The 21,894-nt window shown below is 35.7% G+C and overlaps 1 protein-coding gene across 1 annotated transcript; it reads right to left on the reverse strand.

Annotated features, from left to right (window-relative positions):
* Window positions 1-308: 308 nt before the first annotated feature.
* Window positions 309-21,618, reverse strand: LOC149531969 (tRNA-dihydrouridine(16/17) synthase [NAD(P)(+)]-like). The gene is made up of 3 exons (XM_089809823.1): window positions 20,959-21,618; window positions 3,595-3,701; window positions 309-1,235 (listed from the first exon to the last, which is right to left on the reverse strand). Exons 1-3 carry the CDS (start codon window positions 21,463-21,465, stop codon window positions 485-487), a joined length of 1,365 nt encoding a protein of 454 aa, XP_089665949.1. The 5' UTR covers window positions 21,466-21,618; the 3' UTR covers window positions 309-484.
* Window positions 21,619-21,894: the final 276 nt, after the last annotated feature.

Consider the following 21,894-nt stretch of genomic DNA (forward strand, 5'->3'; position numbering starts at 1 on the left):
AAAGAACTCAAGGTTTCATTGATATTTGAAGAAAAAATCTATGTGCTTTACCAGAAACCTCTGTCAAATGCCAGGAAATCCAGGAATCTCTGTCAGATGCCATTGAAACTCTTTTGCTGTGTGCTTAAAATGTGAGCGTCAGATAACTACATTGTACATGCATAAAACAGAAGACAGCTTCTGCTCTTGTTGACCTAGAGATAAATCCTGTCACTATGAAAGTAGTCAACATGAGTGAGCTTTTAAATCTGGCAAGAATAGTGTAAGAACTATCCGAATACTTTATATGCCCATGTGTCAAGGCCAAGTTCAAAAAATGCAAATAAATATGAATTAAAAAACATCAGATATTAGAATACATTATCAAAACTGTTTTCCTCCACTCTCTGTGGGATTTGACTTGTGGCAGTGTTTAAAGCATTTGAATTGGAAACATAGGATTGTGAGAGTTACAAAGACTCTTTGGGAGGCTATTGTTCACTAACTAATTGGGAATTGACTGGTGGAGTACAAGTTTAATGTCACGTTTGACGAGACGATGTACCATGTCTCGAAGCCATTCAAATGTAAGTTTTGATTGCTTGTTGAGTTCCTCGCGAATGTCTGGATGAATCCTGAACCAATCACCTAACATCCGGTGCACATGGGCTCGAATCATACGCCAGGGAACTGGATATGTTTCACAGAGATCAAAATATTCCAAGAGCAAAGTGGCCTGATCCAATGCTTTTTCAAATCCATTCTCAGAATGTTTCAGCTTCTCATACTTCTCCAACACTCCTGCTTGCGAAATTACATTATTAGACCATTCTGTTTCCAACTGATACCCTGCAAATAGTGCAGGGTTTTCAAGGAGGGACTCAGCTGATAAAATTCCATCTGCTCCAGTCTCTCTTAAACAATCATAAACATCTTGCAAATGCCTTATATTCCCATTGGCCAATACAGGAATCCTAAGTGCCTTCTTAACCGCCTTAATGCTAGCCCAGTCTGCTCTGTTACTTCCATCTTTTTGATCTCTAGTTCTTCCATGGACAGCAAGGAGAGAGCATCCTGCAGCCTCTAGCATCTTTGCATAAGCTATGGTGTCCTTGAGCAATGGGAATATCCGAATCTTACAAGATACAGGCACAGATAGATTAGATGCTAGATTTTCAACCAGTGACTTCACTAGAGGCAAGTTGTCCATCAAGAAAGCTCCATAATTACCTCGTTTGGCAATACGTTGTGGGCACCTTAAAGAAATAGCAAAGAGACATAATCGTAAGTGTGAAAAACTAGCAATAATAATAAGAAAGATACATACAAAATGCCAAGTGAAACAACATAGAGCAAAAATCAGTGCCTTGGTTATGGTTAAGGTAGATTCTAGTAATTCACAAGAGTTATTTTGATTTACTAAGTAGATTCATTATTATTCTTCATAGTGAAATATATAGAAACCCATGTTGACCATTCCTGATGAAGAACATTTGTTTTTTAGCTACAAAATATACAGAATCGAGACACTTCACTCGTTAATGGATGTTAGAGCCATGGCGGGGCAGGAAAGAAGACTTACAGTGATCTTACTCAGGCACATAGAATCTGAATATTATATCTATAAATTTGTAGGACGAATCAGAGCTTATACTAGGCAGCATAATGGGTCTTATTTATAATTTCTTGCTTATGAATAATGTGTATGAATATGGTATTATTGTGTGAGCTTTTAATTAAAGAATACATGTAATATTGTGTAAAAAATTTTTACATTTGCTGCAATCAATCATGGTAGGGATAACAGGGGAATACAAGGGACAAACTGTTATGATGTTCTCTTCTAAGTATGCCACCTCATGATGGTGACAGATAGTCTCATGAGGCCAAGGGGGCACAAGGACGCCCCACCCTTGGGCTTAGAAGGTAAAGATGCCCTGACCTTGGTTGACCATTATGTTGACTATAATTATGAGGATAAGGATAGTAATGGAAGAGGGGAGCAGATGTGGACTCGTCACTAGCTACACCCCCTCATATGGATGGCGAAGGGCCACATGAGACCAAGAGGGATGGCATCCACTCTTGGGCCTAGGGTAGATGATTATTTATGGCACCCTAAAATGCCCCTTATCTAATCTCTCCTATGGTTGAACTCCATCAATAAATTAAATATATCATATCATTAAATCAATGTTGCTAACCTTAAAAAGAGAAGATCTATGCTTTAATTTCTCTAATAAGGAACATCTATTTTCGGGATTATGTTTCAATGATTTCCTAACATGTTGCAGGTTCTCAACCAGGTACATGATGTTATTAATTCTATTCTAGTCCTTGTTCTACTTGGAATTCAGGATTTGGGGGGAAAACTAGGGCATTTACAAAACAGGACATTACAGAGAACCCATCTACAACTCTTTCTTTTTCAAAACAACCTACCAGTACCTGCCCCCTTCTCTCATACATGTAACAGTCCCTATCTCCAAGCAACCATGACCAATATCACGCTAGATGCATTTTAGATAAACAGAATGTAAACTTTGATGAAGCTCCAATGACCTACTTGTTATGTCTTTGTGTATACAGCCTATACATATCTGACAGCATAGCAGTTGCATAATAAATTTGACTTCAATAATCAATTTGTAAACAAAAGAATTGAAATAAACGGCCCTGTTAGAGAATAAAATTTATGCAGATTTAGACATGAGTCTGTGTCAGTTAGGATACATTCAGTCATGGTTAAAACCAATCTAGGCCTTAATTATCTATTTGCATGCATTATCTAAGTAGTTGTGTTCACTAGCAATTGACTTCTTGTTCTACCTCTATCTCATTATTGTCATAAATTGGCAGTTGATATGCACACCATTCAAGCAGCAAACTTATAACTTTGGAACTAAAATAATTAGTAGTCAATTGTGACAATTCTTATAGCTTCTGTTTTGAATCGAAGTTTCTAATGATGTGGAACTTTGTTAGAGAAAGTAACCCTGGGATGATAAATGGGGATATGTAAATTATACTCCTCTCTCAGGTTTGATGAAATCATTAAAACCTCTATTTTGATAAGTTTAGGTCGCTTCCAATTTATATTTCCACCAATTATCATTAACATTTATTCTTTTGCAATTTTCTTAGAATTTCAATTTTTCCTTGAAACCAATATTTCAAAAAGTCTGTAGTTTTTGCCGGTTATGTTCCATTTTCAAATTTTCCCTGATAAGTTAGCTTCATTAGCATTTGAGATTCATTAAGATAGGAATCTGCATTATTTACAAGATGTTTGTCAACTCTTATTTGCATCCGCATGGCCTCAGTGGGAACATAGTCCACTTAATAATTTTGGAAATGATCCAAGGCATAAACCCATCCTATTAGAATGAAAATTTGACAATTGCTCAATAATCTCAACTGCAAATATTTATGCATATGTTCAAGGTTTTCAGACAAATAATTGACTGCTGAATCAAAATATTCAAATGGTAGGATGTAGAAGTTGACTACATGGGAAATATGTGGTAACTTCAAATTTCCTTACCAACGTTAGAAAAAATACATCTGATATGAACTTCCAAGTTAATATGAAGAACACTAAGGTTAAAGAATTACCCCAAATTAATATCAACGTAATCACAATACGGTTGAACAACCTGGGCGGCAGCCAACAACCTTTCAGGGTCATTTGCACAAAACTGCACAAACAAAGGGCGATCTTCCTGCATATCCAACAAGCTTGTGTAAGACTAACTTCCAAAAAGCTGAATTAACAAAGGATGTTCTTTGAAACTCCAAAATTTACAAAAAAAAAAGAAAAATGGTGCACAAAATTTGGATTGCATTTAGAATATCCAATATAGGGCTTTCCTTGAGCATTCTACAAGATAATCTTCTAATCGGCAGTGGCATTTGATACTATGAAGCAACACCATAAGACAAATATACAGTATTTAAGACCATAGTAGCATCCATTTATATGATTATTTCCCGATACACATATGGCATGTAATTAATATGAAATTAAAGGTGTCATTAAACTGATCAAAGACTTGAAACGTAATATTTTCATACCATCAAATCTTCAAATGTGAATCCCATAAAACAATTTGCAGCCTTGTATAACCAAGAAACCATCACAACATTTTTTTAATTCACATTGCACAATTGTTGTTCCATATATTTAAAATCAAAATGTAGTAGTTTGAATTACATGACTTTTTTTAAGCAGCAGATTCAACAAGTCAATTACTAGGCTTTAGTAATAGACTGTACAACACATTAAACGATATAAGATTAATCAATTGTTCATGATTACGAACAATTATTAGCATTGCTTTTCCATACATTGCTCTATAGTAAAGACTATGGAAGTAGATGACATATAAAGGCATCATAAGAGGTGAAACAACTAATTCATCAATCTGAAAAAAAAAAAGTGTATTCTAAATAAATAAATAGATATTTTGAATATCCATGAGACTTGTGGGCAGCGGGATCCTGAATAATAAGTTAATATGTAAGCCTAATGTTCTATAGACAGCCTAAATTTATATTTCCAAATGGCAAACTAAAGCATGGTGCTGAGTTCAATTGATTCAAAAGAAAGACACTGCATCCTAGGCTTTGTAGCTCTTATCATTTATTCAGGCAAAATCTCAATACATGGATGTTCAATGACGCACATTACCAAACTAGAGAACTTGCTGTGTAAAGAAGCATCTGTATAAAATGGTTCAGTACCCTGTATATGGATGGTTAACTGTTTTTAATGCATGCTAGCAAACAATAGAAAAAAGAGCAGAAATTATAGAAACTAAATAATAAATTACACTTCTATTTTTCTCTTTCTGTTCAAGAACGTATTACATATTTCTAGGATTCATGTATCCTATTTTATAAGAAATCTCCTGTAAAAACTGCTCAATATATTAGTTTCAACTTTCAAATCTATAATAGTTACAACTCACATTATTTTATTTCAGTGTTTAATTAAGTGTTTGTTAAACTTTTTAACGTGACCAGTGATGTTGGCAAGCCATGCCCTTTGGCTCCATGTGAAATGCTTTTGACCTGTAGCTATAAACCAGTGAGGCTGTAAATGGGGTACCTCATCCCTTTATTATAAAGTTGAGGCTCAAACCCACAAGCACATTGGCTCAGCAAAGACACAAGCCAGCGATCACAACGGCCTAGTGGAGGTTTGAACCTCAATGGGAACAACACCACCTACAACTCACAATATTAACTTAGTGCACACTATAAATAAATCTCCCAAACATGGTAAAACTTCACACTTTCAATTGCAGTAAACCCAACTCTAACCCTTGTGGTTCATGATCTTGATTTAAATTAAAGGTACTTTTCATCAACCTTTCATGGTTTTTACACAAGTTTAGCGCAAACTTGGACACATATAGAAACACTCATCCATTCATCTCATATGGTTTTTGAATTACCACTAACAGTAGTGTCACATCCCTCCTGACTACTGAAACTTTTTGATATTTCGTTGATGTTGATGACCTAGATGATACCTGGGGTCCATAAACAATGGGTTTGCTTAATTCGATGCCCTAGATGGTAATCGGTTTTTTATTTCCTGCTTTCATGGAACAATAGTTCAAGTATTGCAAGAGGAATAATAATTTCATTCTTTCCTGGAGCAGTGTAATTTGATTATTTCACGTATACAAATGTTTTAATCTTTATGATTACAGACTGACTACTCTTTTTCTTCGCAAGTGGATGTAGGAATTGCTTGTCCTCTGAAGCAACAGGGGGCTGAAGTTTCATTGGGAAAGGGAGGTACAAGCATGGTTATGATCCATAGCTACCTGGATTTCCAGAACTGATAAGTATTGACTAGGTCTGGACTAGTGCAACCTACATGGCATAAGTCTTGATTAGGATCCTAGTTGTTTTTGTTGGTGTCATTTGATCGTTGTGTTAAGTAACCCAACTGTTGGATAGAAATGGCATCCTAGAATTGTACCTTGTTAATCTATTGGTCTTTGACACCATATGTGATAACTTAAGACTTTTTGTTTCTCAAAGAATTATAGGTATGATCTTACCAAATGTGCATACAAATATGTGTAGTATAAAGTATATACATAGATATGTGTGTGTGTGTGTGTGTGAGAGAGAGAGAGAGAATGTATGTGTGTGTGTGTGTGTGTGTGTGTGTGTGTATGTATGTATGTATATACAAATGTATGTAACCATGGCGACCAAGTTCGCAATTTTATGTGCGTGTGTGTGCGTGTGTCTGTTTATAGGTATTGAAATACTGCATATATAAGGGTGAATGGGTGGTATAAATAAATATTGCATTAAGAACTTAGCCTTACCTTCTTTTTAATATGCTCTTCACATAAATGATAAATGGGAAAATATGTGTCCACTTATTCTCAAAACTAAGCAATACATATAAATACTTTTCCAGCCATGATAGACTATGGTGTAATTTATTTGTGGACATAATACAAAGTTTGGAAATTGATTTTAGCATAACAATAACTCCTTCAGCCACGATGGGTAGTGGTGGCCATAGATGGAAAACTCACCAAGTTTCCTAGCTCGACAAGTTTTTCACCAATTAACTCGCCAATTTAAAAACTCGACAATCTGGTAAAAACTCGCCGAATCGGCAAAAACTTGGCGAGTTTTTATTAAAAACTTGGCGAGTTTTTATTAAAAACTCGCGATTTACTGGTGAAGGTTTTGCCCACGGCCTGTGACGGGTTAAAGCAGCAGTGAGTGTGTTTTTTCTCATTGTTTTTTGTATTTGCATTGTTTAGAGCCTTGAGGAGTGAAGAGAAGAAGGTTTGGAGGCATTCTTGGCTGATTGCAAGTGATTCAAGGCGGATTTGAGTGGATTGTAGAGGATTCTAACCAATTTTAGAAGACAAATTTCTTTCCAGGTATGTTCATCTTATCATAGTTTGAAAACTTTTTATAGTTTTATAACAAATGTTCTTTTGTTTTTGTTGTTGTTTGTAAATGTTTTCAAATCATTTAAAATCTTTTTGAATCATTTGAAACCCTAGCTTCTAAGGATATGGTTGAAGTTTGAAGTTTGAATCATTTTGAATCATTTGAAACCCTATAGCTTCTAAGGATATGGTTGAAGTTTTCCGTTTGCTAAGGATATAGTTGAAGTTTGAAGTTTGGATCATTTGAAACCCTAGCTTCTAAATTCTAACTTTGTTTATTCATTTTTCAATAAATTTATGTGTAGGGCAGCGGTCAAGCATTAAAAAAAATGACAAATCCGCAAGAAGAGTGGCCACAAACACCATGCCCTTTTGGATATATAGGCACTCGGCCTAAAAATGCAAGAGATAAGACATGGCAGTTTGCCTATGAAGCTCCAAATGATGTTGGGAAAGTGATATGCATTCCATGTGAGAGAATTATTTCTGGAGGCATAAACCGTCTCAAATTCCACCTTGCAGGCATAAAGAGACATGATTCAAATCCTTGTCTCAAGGTAACTGATGAAGAAAAAAGATTCATCAATGCCCTACTTGCAGCTGCTGAAGAGAAAAAACTGAATAGGGGGAGGGCAAAATTAGCTATGAGGGTAGCCATAGCTGAATCTGAAGGAGCTCCTTTTGATATGCAAGAGGAAGAAGAAGCACTTGAGAACATACTAGGATCTCTTCGTGGCCCACGGATCCGCAAACAAAATTTCTCTTTTACCAGTTCCACTTCTTCTACATCTCCTACTTCTTCATCACCATCCAGATCCCCATCAGGGATAGGGGGTTATTTTGTGCCCAGGAACACACCTGGAGCACAGCCATCATTAGAGGACACTACATGGTTTAAGGAGGTGCATGAGCAAACTAATATTGCAGCATCTGATTTTTGGTTTTTCAACAATATCTCAATGAATGCCGTTGATAGTCCCTATTGGGTCAATATGGTTAATGCAATAACAATATCAGGCGAAGGGTACAAGTCGCCTAATCACAAGGATATGAGTGGAAGGTTAGTATTTTACTATTTAAATTTTAGTAATTGTAAATAATTGTGATTCACTTTAGTTCATTGTTATATTTTAAATCTTAATTGTTATAACTTATTTCCTATTTTTTACTAACACTTACACTTTATTTAATATTAGACTTAAATTTTGTAGGTTGCTTGACAAAGCGGTTGGTAGGGCAACATTATTGATAGAAGACCAAAAGAAAGAGTGGAAGAAGTATGGCTGCACCATTTTATCTGATGGGTGGACAGATGGAAGAAGTAGAACCATTATTAATTTCTTGGTTGCTTGCAAAGATGATGTGGTGTTTTGGAAATCTGTCGATGCCTCCAACAAAGTGAAAAATGCAGCCACATTGGCTTTAATGTTGGAGAATGTTGTCATGGAGGTGGGAATAGAGAATGTGGTGCAAATAATCACGGATAATGCAGCAGCATATGTGGTAGCAAGTAAATTTAATTTTTTATATTCGAATCAATATGAATCATAAATGTAATGCTATGGTATTATTCAATTTATATTTGATGCAATTTGTAAATACTAAATATGGAAAGTTTGTTATTGATTATTGATTTTTTGCTAATCTTTTAGGTAGAATCCTCCAAGAGAGGCATCCCACACTTTTTTGGTCACCTTGTGCAGCACATGTCCTTAACCTTCTTTTGGAGGACATAGGAAAACTTGATTGGGTGAGTCCAGCTGTGGAAGATGCTAGGCAAGTCACGAAATATATCTATAATCACCCATGGGTTCTCAGTTTGATGAGAAAAGCCACTAAAGACAAAGATTTGATGAGACCTGCTATGACAAGGTTCGCAACCGTCTTCTTGACCCATGGATTCTCAGCTTGATGAGAAAAGCCACTAAAGGCAAAAATTTGATGAGACCTGCTATGACAAGGTTTGCAACAGTCTTCTTGACGTTGCAAAGTATTATTGAACACATATTGGCTTTGTAGAAAATGTTTGTGTGTGCTGATTGGGTTGCTTCACCTTACTCAAAGAAGCCCGAAGGAGAGGCTATGGCACAGATAGTCTTTGATGATAGCTTTTTTGCAAAGGCTAGGGAGATTGTGGAGGTAACTTCAAAAATCAAAACATTATATTTTTAATTTATTCAAGTTTCATTATCAATTCATAACTTACTATGTTATTAACTAATTTGTATTTTTCAAATTTCAAATGTAGATGTCTCTGCCCCTAGTTCTAGTCTTGTGCATATGTGATGGGCAGCAATCCCCAATGGGAGGTCTTTATGAGGCCATGGATAGGGCGAAAGAGGCTGTTAGAAGTTACTATCATGGGGACAGTCTTAGATTTGACCCCATTTGGGAAATAATTGATAGGAGGTGGAACAATATGCTCCACCAACCTATTCATGCAGCAGGCTACTTCCTCAATCCCAAATTTAGGTACTATGAATCATGATAATTGATTGTCCTTGAAGTTGGGATTTCACTAAGACTTTATTTTACTTTACTTTTTAAGGTTGTGTAGTAAGACTTGATATCATTTTCTATTTGTTTTAGGGCTGATGATTCCTACTCAGATCCTAATGGAGAGGTCATGAAGGTCTCTCTAAATACATTGAGAGAATGATATCAAGTGAAGAGGAGAGAGACCTTATTATGACCGAACAACAAATCTATGTGGAATCGAGGGGTCCTTTGTTCTCTTCTATGCTAGCAAAGAGAGCAAGATTTACTCAAGCACCAGGTAAAGCGTCATACTTTAAAACTTTTGCTAATTGATAAGTTGTGCTTTTGATTATTTTTTTTATTGCTTTATAACTTTTTTTATTTTGTTTTGCAAATGCTTAGTGGGCAAGTTGGGGTGGCAATACCCCCAATTTAAGGAAATTTGCTCTCAGAGTCCTATCCCAACCTTGTAGCTCATCCCATTGTGAGCGCAATTGGAGCTTATTTGAGTCCATCCACACAAAGAAAAGAAACAGAATAACTCAAAAACGGCTTAATGACTTTGTTTATGTGCACTATAATCTTAAGTTGCGCATAAAAAAGGCACAGCTCTTAGAACTACCTGGTCCACTTGATCTAGATGAGATAGATCCTTATTCTGATTGGACAACACAGGAGCTAGGTCCATTGTTTGCACCAGATGAGATCGCTAATTTGGAGAGGCAGGCCATGGAGGGGGAGGCTGACGCTGATTTTCAGTTCACTATGGATGACATTGAGGATGAGGACAAGGACGAGGACGAGGATGATTCAGGCGAGGATCAAGCATTACCATTAGGAGGAGATGCATCCTCTTCTAGGACACCGAGCCAGTCAATAGGGACGTCGAGCGAGGGGGCACGGCCACAAAGTTCACAGTCACGCAGCTCACACCCTATCCCAGTGCAGGGCACTTCTTCTAGGACTAGACCCCTTCGCTTTCCTGCTAGTGCAAGTGGAAAGAGGAAGATGTGATTGAGTCGTATTGATGTATTTAGACTTTTAATATTTACTTCTAGTTTGACAGATTGAAACTATTTACTATTTTGCTTCCTACCATGAGCATTCCGCATGAGAATGCAATTTTGTACGCACTATGCATTTATATATATCTAAACTCTGTTTGTTTCTTTTGTATTGTCTTTAATTAACTTATTAGATGCATCTTCTTATTAAATTTTGCAAAATAAATGTATTTTTAATTAAATTTCAGCGGTTTTTTAGGTTCCCGAGTTTTTCCCGATTAAACTTTTGGAGGGCTTGGTGAGTTTTCCAACTATGGTGGTGGCAATTGGATTGCTGCAAAATGAAATTAAAAATGTGAATTTCATCTAGTTTGGAGAACCATCTTAGACCTTAACATATTGCAGCCCATTTTTTAAATGAAATTTGTTAAATTGGATCAGATTAATATGAGATGAAGCTTAAATTATATTTGATAAATCTCTGCTCATAATTATTAGAAATAATTCTCTCAGAATTATTTGTTTCCTTTTGACTATGTCTGATTTAATATGATAGGTATGAATTGTACCTTGCAACAGAAAAATTGTTATGAAGACTATTTATTTCCAAAGAAGTTAATAACTTGAAGACTTTTAATACTTATGTGTTCCCTTTGTATCAACTAGTCTCAGTCAGCAAATATATGTATCTGTTGAAGAGGTGGCAACATGTCCATGGAGGGACATGCCTCCACATTATGTGCAGACATGTTCATTAGTGGACATGGCTCCACATTTCCACACATGAATCGACTCAGTCAATACAACATGATTTACATAACCAACTCACTATAATGCTCAAGAGATATGAATACTAATCGGTCAACATTAATATGATTTATAATATACGTGGAAATATTTATTTTTTTCCTCTCATAAATTTCATATTAATTTCTTCGGCATGATTAATGACATAAATATTGATAAGTAGGAGATATTTCTCCACAGCAAGTTTAATTGTGATATTGCTATCAGGATTTAACTGTGTAGTTTTCGAGTCAAACTCGTTGACTCATGTTTCATGAGTAATTATTCACACAAATCCATCTCTCATGACAATAAATGGAGCAGTTAGTACTCATTGGATCTAGGTGATGCTCACAGGGGTGAAGCACTGAGACTTCCCGAGAGGTCACCGATCCCAATACTACTCCAGCTCAAGCACGCTTACTATGGAGTTTCCTCAATGGTTAAACCCAAGGGTGACATCCCAGGAAGTCCCAGTGCTTCACCCTTGTAAGCATCACCTAGATCCAATGAGTACTAAATGTTCCATTTATTGTCATGAGAGATGGATTCACATGAATCACTACTCATGAAACATGAGCCAATGAGTTTGACTCAAAAACTACACAGTTAAATCCTAATAGCAATATCACAATTTGACTTGCTTTGGAAAAATATCTCCTACTTATCAATTGATGAGCTTAAAGGGCTTTCTAATGAATGGATCATAAGGCACAACACTTGGTGAGGGTTTTGCAAATGGGGCTGCAAGCAAGGTGGGCTTAACCAGGGAGAAAACTCTATAGTTAAGCGTGCTTGAGCTGGAGTAGTATGGGGAGGGGTGACTTCTCGGGAAGTCCCAGTGCTTCACCCTTGTGAGCATCACCTAGATCCAATGAGTACTAAGAATTCCATTTATTGTCATGAGAGATGGATTCACGTGAATCACTACTCATGAAACATGAGTCAATGAGCTTGACTCAAAAATTACAAAAATAAATCCTGATAGCAATATCACAATTTGACTTGTTGTGGAAAAATATCTTCTACTTATCAATTGATGAGCTTAAGGGGCTTTCTAATGAATGGTTCATAAGGCACAACACTTGGTGAAGGTTTTGCAAATGGGGTTACAAGCAGAGTGGGTTTAACCATAGAGGAAACTCTGTAATTAAGCGCACTCAAGTTGAAGTAATATTGAGATGGGTGACCTCCTAGGAAGTCCCAGTGCTTCACCCCTATGAGCATCACCTAGAACCAATGAGTACTAAGTGTTCCATTTATTGTCATGAGAGATGGATTCTCATGAATAATGAAACATGAGTCAATGAGTTTGACTCAAAAACTACACAATTAAATCCTAATAGTAATATCACAACATAAATATTTATATTTATATTTCTCAATTAAATATATTTATATGTAATAAAGAACAATTCTCTATTTTACCTATATCTATATATATCTACGAATGATATAAGTAGAAATTAGTCACATATAATTTTATCCAACTAAAGCTGCAAAATCATCAACACTCCCTCTTAGCTAGGGAGGATAATGTGTATATCAACACAAAGTGAAGTGTTATCACTTTAATCTAATATCAGAAATGTATGGCATGTTCACGGATATCTTCTTTTGGGGATATCCACCCTAATGATATCATCTCATGATATTAGGAGTAATGGCCTATCGAGTCTCGTGATATTTACCAAATACTTAGAGTAATGGCCTACAAATATCAAGTCTCGTGATATTCACCAAGTACTCAAGATGTCCATAAGGTATATGCATACATATCACCCATGTGATACTTAAAATAGGGCCATTATAATCATGGTTTGTTCATGGTTATTAATCTGCCTTGATACATCTATACAATACAACTTGTAGATATCTACTTAGATATCAAACATATGATATCCATCGTGATAGAAGATCAAGTTATTGTAAGATCGTCACCTTGCAGTAATTGTTAGAAGTACAAGTGATTATCATTTAGAAGTCATCACTTCTTCATGATGTACACAAGACCCAAAAAGAATCATCTGTTAGCTTTAAAAGTTTCAATATACCCAACAAGAATTCCCATCCTCCCAGAAGGTTCTAGTTTAGATCTTTTCTCTTCAGGAATGTGAATGTAAACGGGACAGCCAAATATTCTCAAGTGACTTATATTTGGATTAATTCTACTGAAAGCTTCTTCAAGGATTTTGTTTTGTAGATGAGAATGTGTATATCTACGGCAATATTAGAAGCTTCAATCCAAAGACAAGTTTCTAAAATTTGATCATGCATCATGGCTTTCGCAACTTCAACAATAGTTATGTTCTTTCATTCCACAACTCCATTTTGTTGAGGGTTGAATGGAACAATGAACTCCCTCTAACCCTTAGCATTTTTACAAAAAATTTGAAAGACTTCTGAAGTGTATTCCCTCCCATTGTCTGTTCTTGGTGTTCTGATCCTCTTCCCTAATATGTTTTCTACTAGGGCATTAAATTCTTTGAACCTTATAACAATTTCTTCAGATTCTTTACATTTTAGAAAGTAGTCATCTACAAAGATAATATAATACAAAAATCCTCCTATGGATGGAACAGACATAGGTCCACATAAATCAGAATGAACAGGGTCTAGTACAATTTTAGATTTAATTTCACTATTGCGAAAGGTGCTTTTGGTGTTCTTCCCTAATGCACAACCTTTGCAAGTCCCTTCATGTTCAGGTTTGAGTTTAAGTAGTCCTATTACCATCTTCTCTAAAAAGGGTAAGCCACGAAAATGAAAATGTCCTAGTCTCATGTGCCAGATTTCATTTGCATTGGTTGACTCATGGATTAAGGTCTGACAAGGGGAAATACATAGCTTGTAAAGACATTCATGCCTTATTCCAATAGTAAGAGCATTATTGATATTTGAGTTCTTCAGCCAAGCTAGTACTTTCCCTTCCATCAAAGTAATTTTGTACCCTTTGTCTTCAAGTGCTGAAATAGAAACTAGATTTCTTTTGATCCCAGGTACAAACAGTACACCTCTAAGTTGGAGTGCGATGCCTGATTTAAGGTTGATAGTGCAAGTTCCAATTTCCTTTACTGGATAATTTGAATAATCTCCAATAGTTACTTCTTCATCATAATTTTCTTCTATAGAATCTAGATGTTCTCTGAAGCCTATTACACTGTCTATACCTAGGTGTTTAGGCTGTTTGAAACTTGACTAGATAGGGCAAAGTAAAATACAAGTTTCTCGGAATCCATATCCATGCTAATTTTACTAACTTTAGCGAAGCAGGGTTAGGGATTGGGTCTATCGGGACACTTCCCCGCAAGATGACCATATTTGTCACATCTATAGAATTGCACTTTAGATAGGTCCCTCCTTTTCTTGAATGATTGTTTCCCACTTGTATCCTTGCCCTTTTTCCATTTGAAGTTAGTCTTCTTCCCTCTTTCGTGCGATTGAGTGTGAGAATTTGAATGTCTCCTTTTGTGGGATTCATATGGATCCCTCTAGTCATTAATCTAGACTCTTCTCAAATGAAGTCGATTTCAATCAGTCAAATGTACGAAGTTTGGAGCGAGCACTTCTTGAATAAATGATTCCCATGAGATAGGAAGTCCATTTAGGGCTATCATAGTTAATTCCTTACTATCAAAAGTGCGACCAATTGTGGACAGTTGATTTTTCAAATCCATTATCCTCATAAAGTATGAGGTGATAGTTTCTCCCTGATTCATCTTCATATGGTGCAGTTCATTTTTAAGAGTGAGAACCCTACTAGTGTTATTGATCTTGAACATGTCTTCTAGGGCTTTGAACACAGCATATGCTGAGAGTAATTTTATGATAATAGGCAATATGTGATCTTTCACTCCATCTACCAGTAATTTCATTGCTTTGGTGTTGTTGTTTTCCCTTTGAATCTTTTCATCTTTCTCACTAGGTTCAGGGATTGCATTTTCCACTGTTGTTTTTAACTCATGCTCTTTTAATGCAAGCATAATTCATAATTTCCAAGCTTAGAAATTTGAACCACCTTCAAATCTGTCTTCAAGTCTAATTCCACTCACCATCTTGACAAATGCAATATTTTTTTTCCAAAAAACAATATTTATGGTAATTACCGCAATGTAGAAAATCTGATCTGATCTTTTTCTCACACCTACTCTGATACCATGTTAGAATTGGATCAGATTACTAGGAGATGAATCTTAATTTATATTTGATAAATCTCTGCTAATAATTATTAGAAATAATTCTCTTAGAATTATTTGTTTTCCTTTTGACTATGCCTGATTTAATATGATAGGTATGCACTGTACTGTACCTTACCTTGCAGAAAATTTGTTATGAAGACTATTTATTTCCGAAGCAGTCGATAACTTGAATACTGTTAATATTTTTTGTGTTCACTGTGTATCAACTAGTCTCGGTCAGCAAATATAAATATCTGTTGAAGAGATGGGGACATGTCCACCCAGGGACATGCCTCCACATTACATGGAGACATGATCCTCCGTGGACATGGCTCCACGTTTCCACACATGAATTGACTCAACTGATACAACATGATTTACATAACCAACTCTCTATAATGCTTGCGAGATGAGTACAAACCAATCAACATTAATGTGATTTATAATATACGTGGATTTATATATATATACTTTCCTCTATCATAAATTTCATATTAATTTTATCAGCATTATTAATAACATTAATATTTATACTTAAATTTCCCAATTAAATATATTTATATATAATAAAGAACCATTCTATATATCTATGAATGATATAAGTAGTAATTAGTCACATATTGAAGCTACAAAACCATCAAAAAAATCCAAATGGAAAAGAAAGAGTTGGAACTAACATGCATTTTAACGACATTTCATTTGACCCAAAAAACAGTTTAAATAAGCATCGACTTAGAAAGAATAGGGATAGATGCGCACGGCATCTTAAGAAGAGCAGCAAGATTAAAAAAATAGAATAACTCAAGCAATTTGGAAGGGAAGCGATTCTGTAGAAAACATTACATAATCTGAACGAAAGACGAGACAAATAAGAGAGAGGGAGTTTGAAGACTCTACACTGAGGCTTACAACTTACAGAAAGAAATACTGACGTCTGAAGTTGGAAGGCAGTAAAGGAGATAGCTGGGAGCTACCGTTCAGTAGAGAACTACCAGGCATGTGTAGTGTTTCCTTACCAAAGAATCCTTTGCTTGTAAATTCAAATTACAATTTTCTTCATTCTAGAAATATGCAAAGCACGGTGGTGCTATACAAAAAGATAGTTTTCCTCATTGCTATGCATGCATTAACTGTAAACTTAGGAACTCTGTTTAATGCAAACAAATTAATCTAACTGCTATTAACAAGCTTGTTTAAGAAAATCCAAGCTCGATAGATAGGAAACATCACAGAGATAACTGCTGAAAGGTGTTGAATCCTTCTGAGATTTAATAGCTTGTCTGATTTGAGAGAAATAAAATGCCTCTTCTTAATATATAAGCATGTACTAGGAAATTGTGTACTAAGTGCTAATGAGTAAAGAAGCAAGGAATCACTATCACTCTATAATAAGAGGGCAGTAATACCAGTCACTCTTTAATAGCTCATGAGTTTCATTAGCAGTCGAGTAGGGATATGAAAGAAAAGCGCATCAAATTCTTAAATACTCCTAGAGCTTGAATATCAAGAATGAATGATTCTTATGGAAATATATAACCCATTCTCGGGAAAGAAAAATTAAAACCAATCCACAATACTATTTTCCAAGGTTGCATGGGTACATGTACCCACAACCCTAGAACAAGTACCCACATACCCAAGCACTGGACACACAAACTCAAGTACTGGGTACTTAGTGGAGAGCATCATAGCTAAGAACCTTGATTAACACTTCTAATTTTTGGTACAGATTTTTGTTTGCATGAGAAGGCAGACTTTAAAAATGAACAAGAAATTATAAATCATATAACAATAACATATTGCAAATGACAAACTTCTGACTTGAACAGTGATAAAGTTTACTGTTGTTAATTCAATACGTAATCAGTTTGAAACTTCGATAAAATAGTGGTTAGCAGTAAACTTTATCACTGTTCAAGTCAGAACTTTATCATTTTCAATATGTCGTTATTATATGATTTATGATGTTCTTGTTTATTTTTAAGTCTGCCTTCTTTTTTATGCATCTAAACATTTAGCATATATTATTATTACAAACATATTGCAAATCTGAAACTGAAAACAATAAGTTACAACTGCAAACTTTATCACTGTTCTTGTTTTGAAAAACCATTGTTGACTTAATTTTTTCAGGATTTCTATAAATGTTTGAATTATATTATTAAAAAAAAAAATCGATTTACCCAAAGTACCCCTGTCCCCTATTTTGAAAATAAAGCTGTACCCGTAACCATATCCCTCCCCAAAGCACCCAAGTGCCCCCATCCCCATGCAACCTTCCTATTTCCTTTTATAACTAAATGCTGGTTTAAACTATCGAATATTCTTTGGGTTGTATGAGACCAAGTTGTGACTGCCCCCTTGCAAGCACCATGCTCATCCTTGAAATTACAGAACCAATCAGCTAAGGACATTACTAAAAAAACTTATTTTAATTCCTCGTCAACTAGAAACAACTAGTAACAATAATGGAAAAGTAGAGAGTTTAAGGTAAAACAATAGTTGTATGCAAGCACAAATAGTGCAGAGATAGAAGCACATTCATGAGATCATGATGCAGGAGCATCTTGTATCACGGAAGAAGGAAAAAAAAAAATTGTGGAGAGAGAAAGTCACGAAAATAGAAAGAAAAAAACATTTTTTTTAAAAATTAAAAATGAGAAAAGAGGAATTTTTATTTTCAAGGTGCATAGGTGTCATAAATAGAAAAATAAGAAAAATAGTTGTCATTTCATTAATCGAAGTGTGTAGGTGGCATCTTAGAAGTTTGTGGAAAGTTCCTTAAATCATGCGTTTAATATTTGTTGTGATCCACAAAGGAAATGTAATTTTCTAATTGGGCCACATGGTGGTGCTTAGTTGTATTTGGGTGGAATTTAATATTTGTTTTAAGGTAGTTGTATTTATCTTTTATCCCACATTGGTTGTGTTTGTAATGTCTTGGGTTGGAAGTTCCTATTTAAGCAAGGCTTATTATCATTTGTAATCAAGTTCGGGAAGTAGAGGTCTTCAAGTGTAATTTCTTGTAGAAGCTCTTGGTGTACAGGCTAGTTGGAAGCTCTTGGTTTGGAAGCTCTCTCATATTGTAAGAATTTGGAGTTCTCTTATTTGGAATATATTGTAAGGATTTTCAAGTATAATAAAATTGCTTGGGAAGCATTTTATCACTCTTTGTCTCCATATTGTTGCATTCTTGGTTATGAGTTGGTAGGGTGGTGTGGCCCTTCATCAGATCATGAGATGTTGCAAATTACCATAACTCTATACAACCAGAGTACGGTCACCATTCAAAGAAAGACCAAGGCTGAATCCTAAATTCTAGCAAAAGAAAATATGGAACTCAAACCAGAATATTTGCCAAATAGGTGGTTAGAGATGATTTAAAATAAGATTCATATTGTTTTCTTTATTACAACAGAGCAGCAGATTTTATGCATATACTTATATTGGTACGGTTGTAGGTTCCTAACGAGTACATAACTTAAGGGTTGTTTTGTACAGTTCTATGCCATCAGTGTTATAAAAACTAGATTTGCACAATGCAAACAGAAACTGAGACAATAGGTAATATAAACTGAAAGGTTATATATGTTGGGATCTAAAGACAAGTATGTCAAAATGTAGTGGTCAAATAGGGACCCCCCCAATATGTTTACAACATAGCAAATTATGTCTATAGGATGCAAGTCGGATAGGACCAAGGTGCACTATCCATGTCTATAGGGTGCAAGTCAGTTCATAAGACTCCAGATACAACCCTAGTCAGGTGTCATGCTAAGTTAGCAGTAGCTATAGGGTGTGATCAACTAAGGCTTGTAGGATCTTTCACCAGTTCCAGAATGACTTGTCATAATTATGTTTAGATCCCTTGCAAAGGGCCAGGCCCACTTCCAGTAGGAAGTAAGCAAGGGGGATCAATAACAGATCCCTGATTGGGCAGTAAAACACCCTAGTGATACTTTCTCCCCCATGTTGCAAAGTGGAACTTAAAGAGAGTCAATTTGATTCCGAGATGCTAATTATGATCAGTAGATCTCTTCCTTCTACTTTGTGTCTTTCTTCGGTTGATTATAAATTATAATGATATGCATATTTAGAGTCTTCGTAGAAAGTTGCCTTTTCAATTTAACGTAAATCAATTACGACTAACCCAGTGAATTTTTCTGTGATCATGGTGAATGCTTCAGCAAACAAACAATCCCCTCTTAAAAACCAGTAATTTCATCACAAGCAAGATAGTGGTAGGAATGTGAAGGATTTAGAATATTCATTTTGACTTATATGCATTGTTTGTGTGCTTTGAAGCCAGGGGAACTTATCAAAGTCTATAAAAGGAAAATTTGGTTCTGCTGCATGGGACGGCACTCATGTCTTCCTCCTGTTATTTAGACTTGCAAATGTATGTCAACTTTCAGCATGGTTCTGTGTAGTGCCAATTGACATTGTAGATTATACAATTTTTTCATTCATGTTAGAGTTGGAGGTTGTATAAAGATTCACTAAAACGTACTAGACTGTAATTTTAGTAGAGATAAGAAGCTATTAGCTCTCTTGTGCTTGAGTAATCTCCCTGATTAGTTTTCTCCATAGTACTATTAATGTCACAGTAGTTCTCTAGCAATTTCCTTGCATTTGTTCACATTCTTCCATTTTAATGTGGTGTTGACCTATTCATGTATCATGTTAGTTCAATGCATGAAGAAATAAACACGCTAAAACCACAGATTAGGAGATGTTTATGAGAAGGAACGTTCATGGTGATGAGCTGTTTGAAAGCATCTCGCTCAGTTTGCGGGTCAGACTTTAGAACTATGTTTTTGTCAACATGATGAATTGCGCCTATTAACTTTCATAGTCCAATGCAGACAATTCTGAGCTAAGAACAAACTTGCAAATTCTAAAAATGCACCTAAAGTTCAATATATATTTGCTAGACAACAAAAAAATAAACAAACAAACAAATGAGTCGAATCTGTAATCAATTTTAGCATAAACAATGTAAATTAAAACCCGTGAAGAAGTTAACCTCTGCCTTTATGTACCCTGAATGGTTTTGGCTTGGGGTTGCGATGCAAAGGTAAGAGAAGCATGACCCAAGTTTAAATTCTCAAAATGCAAAAAATGGACTAACAACACCTGAAGACATGTAACAAGGTTGCAGTTTAATTGTGATGGGGTATATCGCAGAAAGCACCATGTTTACCAATCTTTAAAATGTGATCAAGACATACCCACCTTGTCTTTAAAGCTGCCCCTAACCAAAACCAAGGTTCACACCAGAAAGGAAACAAATGAATAGATTCTGATATTTCCTAGAAACAAAATTAGGATGGAAACTGTCTAGTGGGATGAGCTCGGGTAATAAAAACATCTCAAATTTCATGATGAATACCCAGGTTTAAATCCCAGGAGACAAAATAAACTGCTGAAAGCAAGGAAAATGAGTCATCATTCTGACTAGGTACAGTGCATCCCAATAGAAAAGGCCAGTTTTAAGTGCCAGACGGAAGAAATCCTGTAGCTCGTATCAACTAAATTGAACAAGGAGAATTAACTAAACGAAAATGAAAGACTTTAAAAAAATGCAGAGCTAACCTTACAAGTAGTGAACTCGACACTTCGGTATTTTAAGTCTTCGGCAAAGAGACGGGAATGCAGCATAGGAGTATAAGCAGCTGTAGCTCCATACTTTCTACAAAGCATTCTGAAAGGCAGCTCGGATTGGTCCACCATGGGCGCAACTATGAATTTGGGCTCTCCCAAATTACTCCAGTATTTCCACGCCCTCTCTACCCGCCCCCTATCTCCTAGGGGGCTCTCTATTGCATTTGATGAATGCTTCCCCTCATCCTCCTTGCTTGGCAAGACTGAACAATCTATGAGCTCACAAACAGCAGCATCCGAGGAATGCGTGGAAAGCTTGCAGTCGTCGAGCGTCGAACAAAGTACGTCCTCCTCTATTGGCGTCATCGAACTTCTGGTAGCCGAAGAGTGCAGCTGGTTTGGTATCCTATACCATGGAGCATTGCACTGGATATGGACGTTTGAAATTGAAGCGAAAATGCGTGTAAACGAAGCCAAATAATGTCTCCTTCCGATCATCCACTCATAACGCAGCCTCTCCAGAGGAAAAATACATCGCCGAAAAAGAATCACAATTTTTCAAACCCTAGCTATGATAAAATGGGTTTTTTTTTTTTATGACATCTTCTTCACGGACTAAGTACTTAATTGTACTTATAATTAAGGTTTGGACTCCTTACTATCGAAATTAATATCAAATTTATAGATCATAGTAAAAAAAAGTTCAAATTCTCATTTTTATAACCTCGTGTCTTAGTCAATTACTACTCCTATCTTTAGTTTACCAAAAATCTAGTATTGAACATTTTATCATGTTAATATTCAATGTATATGATTTATATGAACATATAATACTTATTACCAACACAATACAACATTTATATTGAAATGACAATGCTTTACATTTAATTGCCACTCGTCTAATGGAAACCCATCATTGTTGCCACT

This window comes from Cupressus sempervirens, chromosome 11, assembly GCF_028749045.1.
Source record: "Cupressus sempervirens isolate cs-2001-9-10 chromosome 11, ASM2874904v1, whole genome shotgun sequence".
NCBI classification, from domain to species: Eukaryota; Viridiplantae; Streptophyta; class Pinopsida; order Cupressales; family Cupressaceae; genus Cupressus; species Cupressus sempervirens.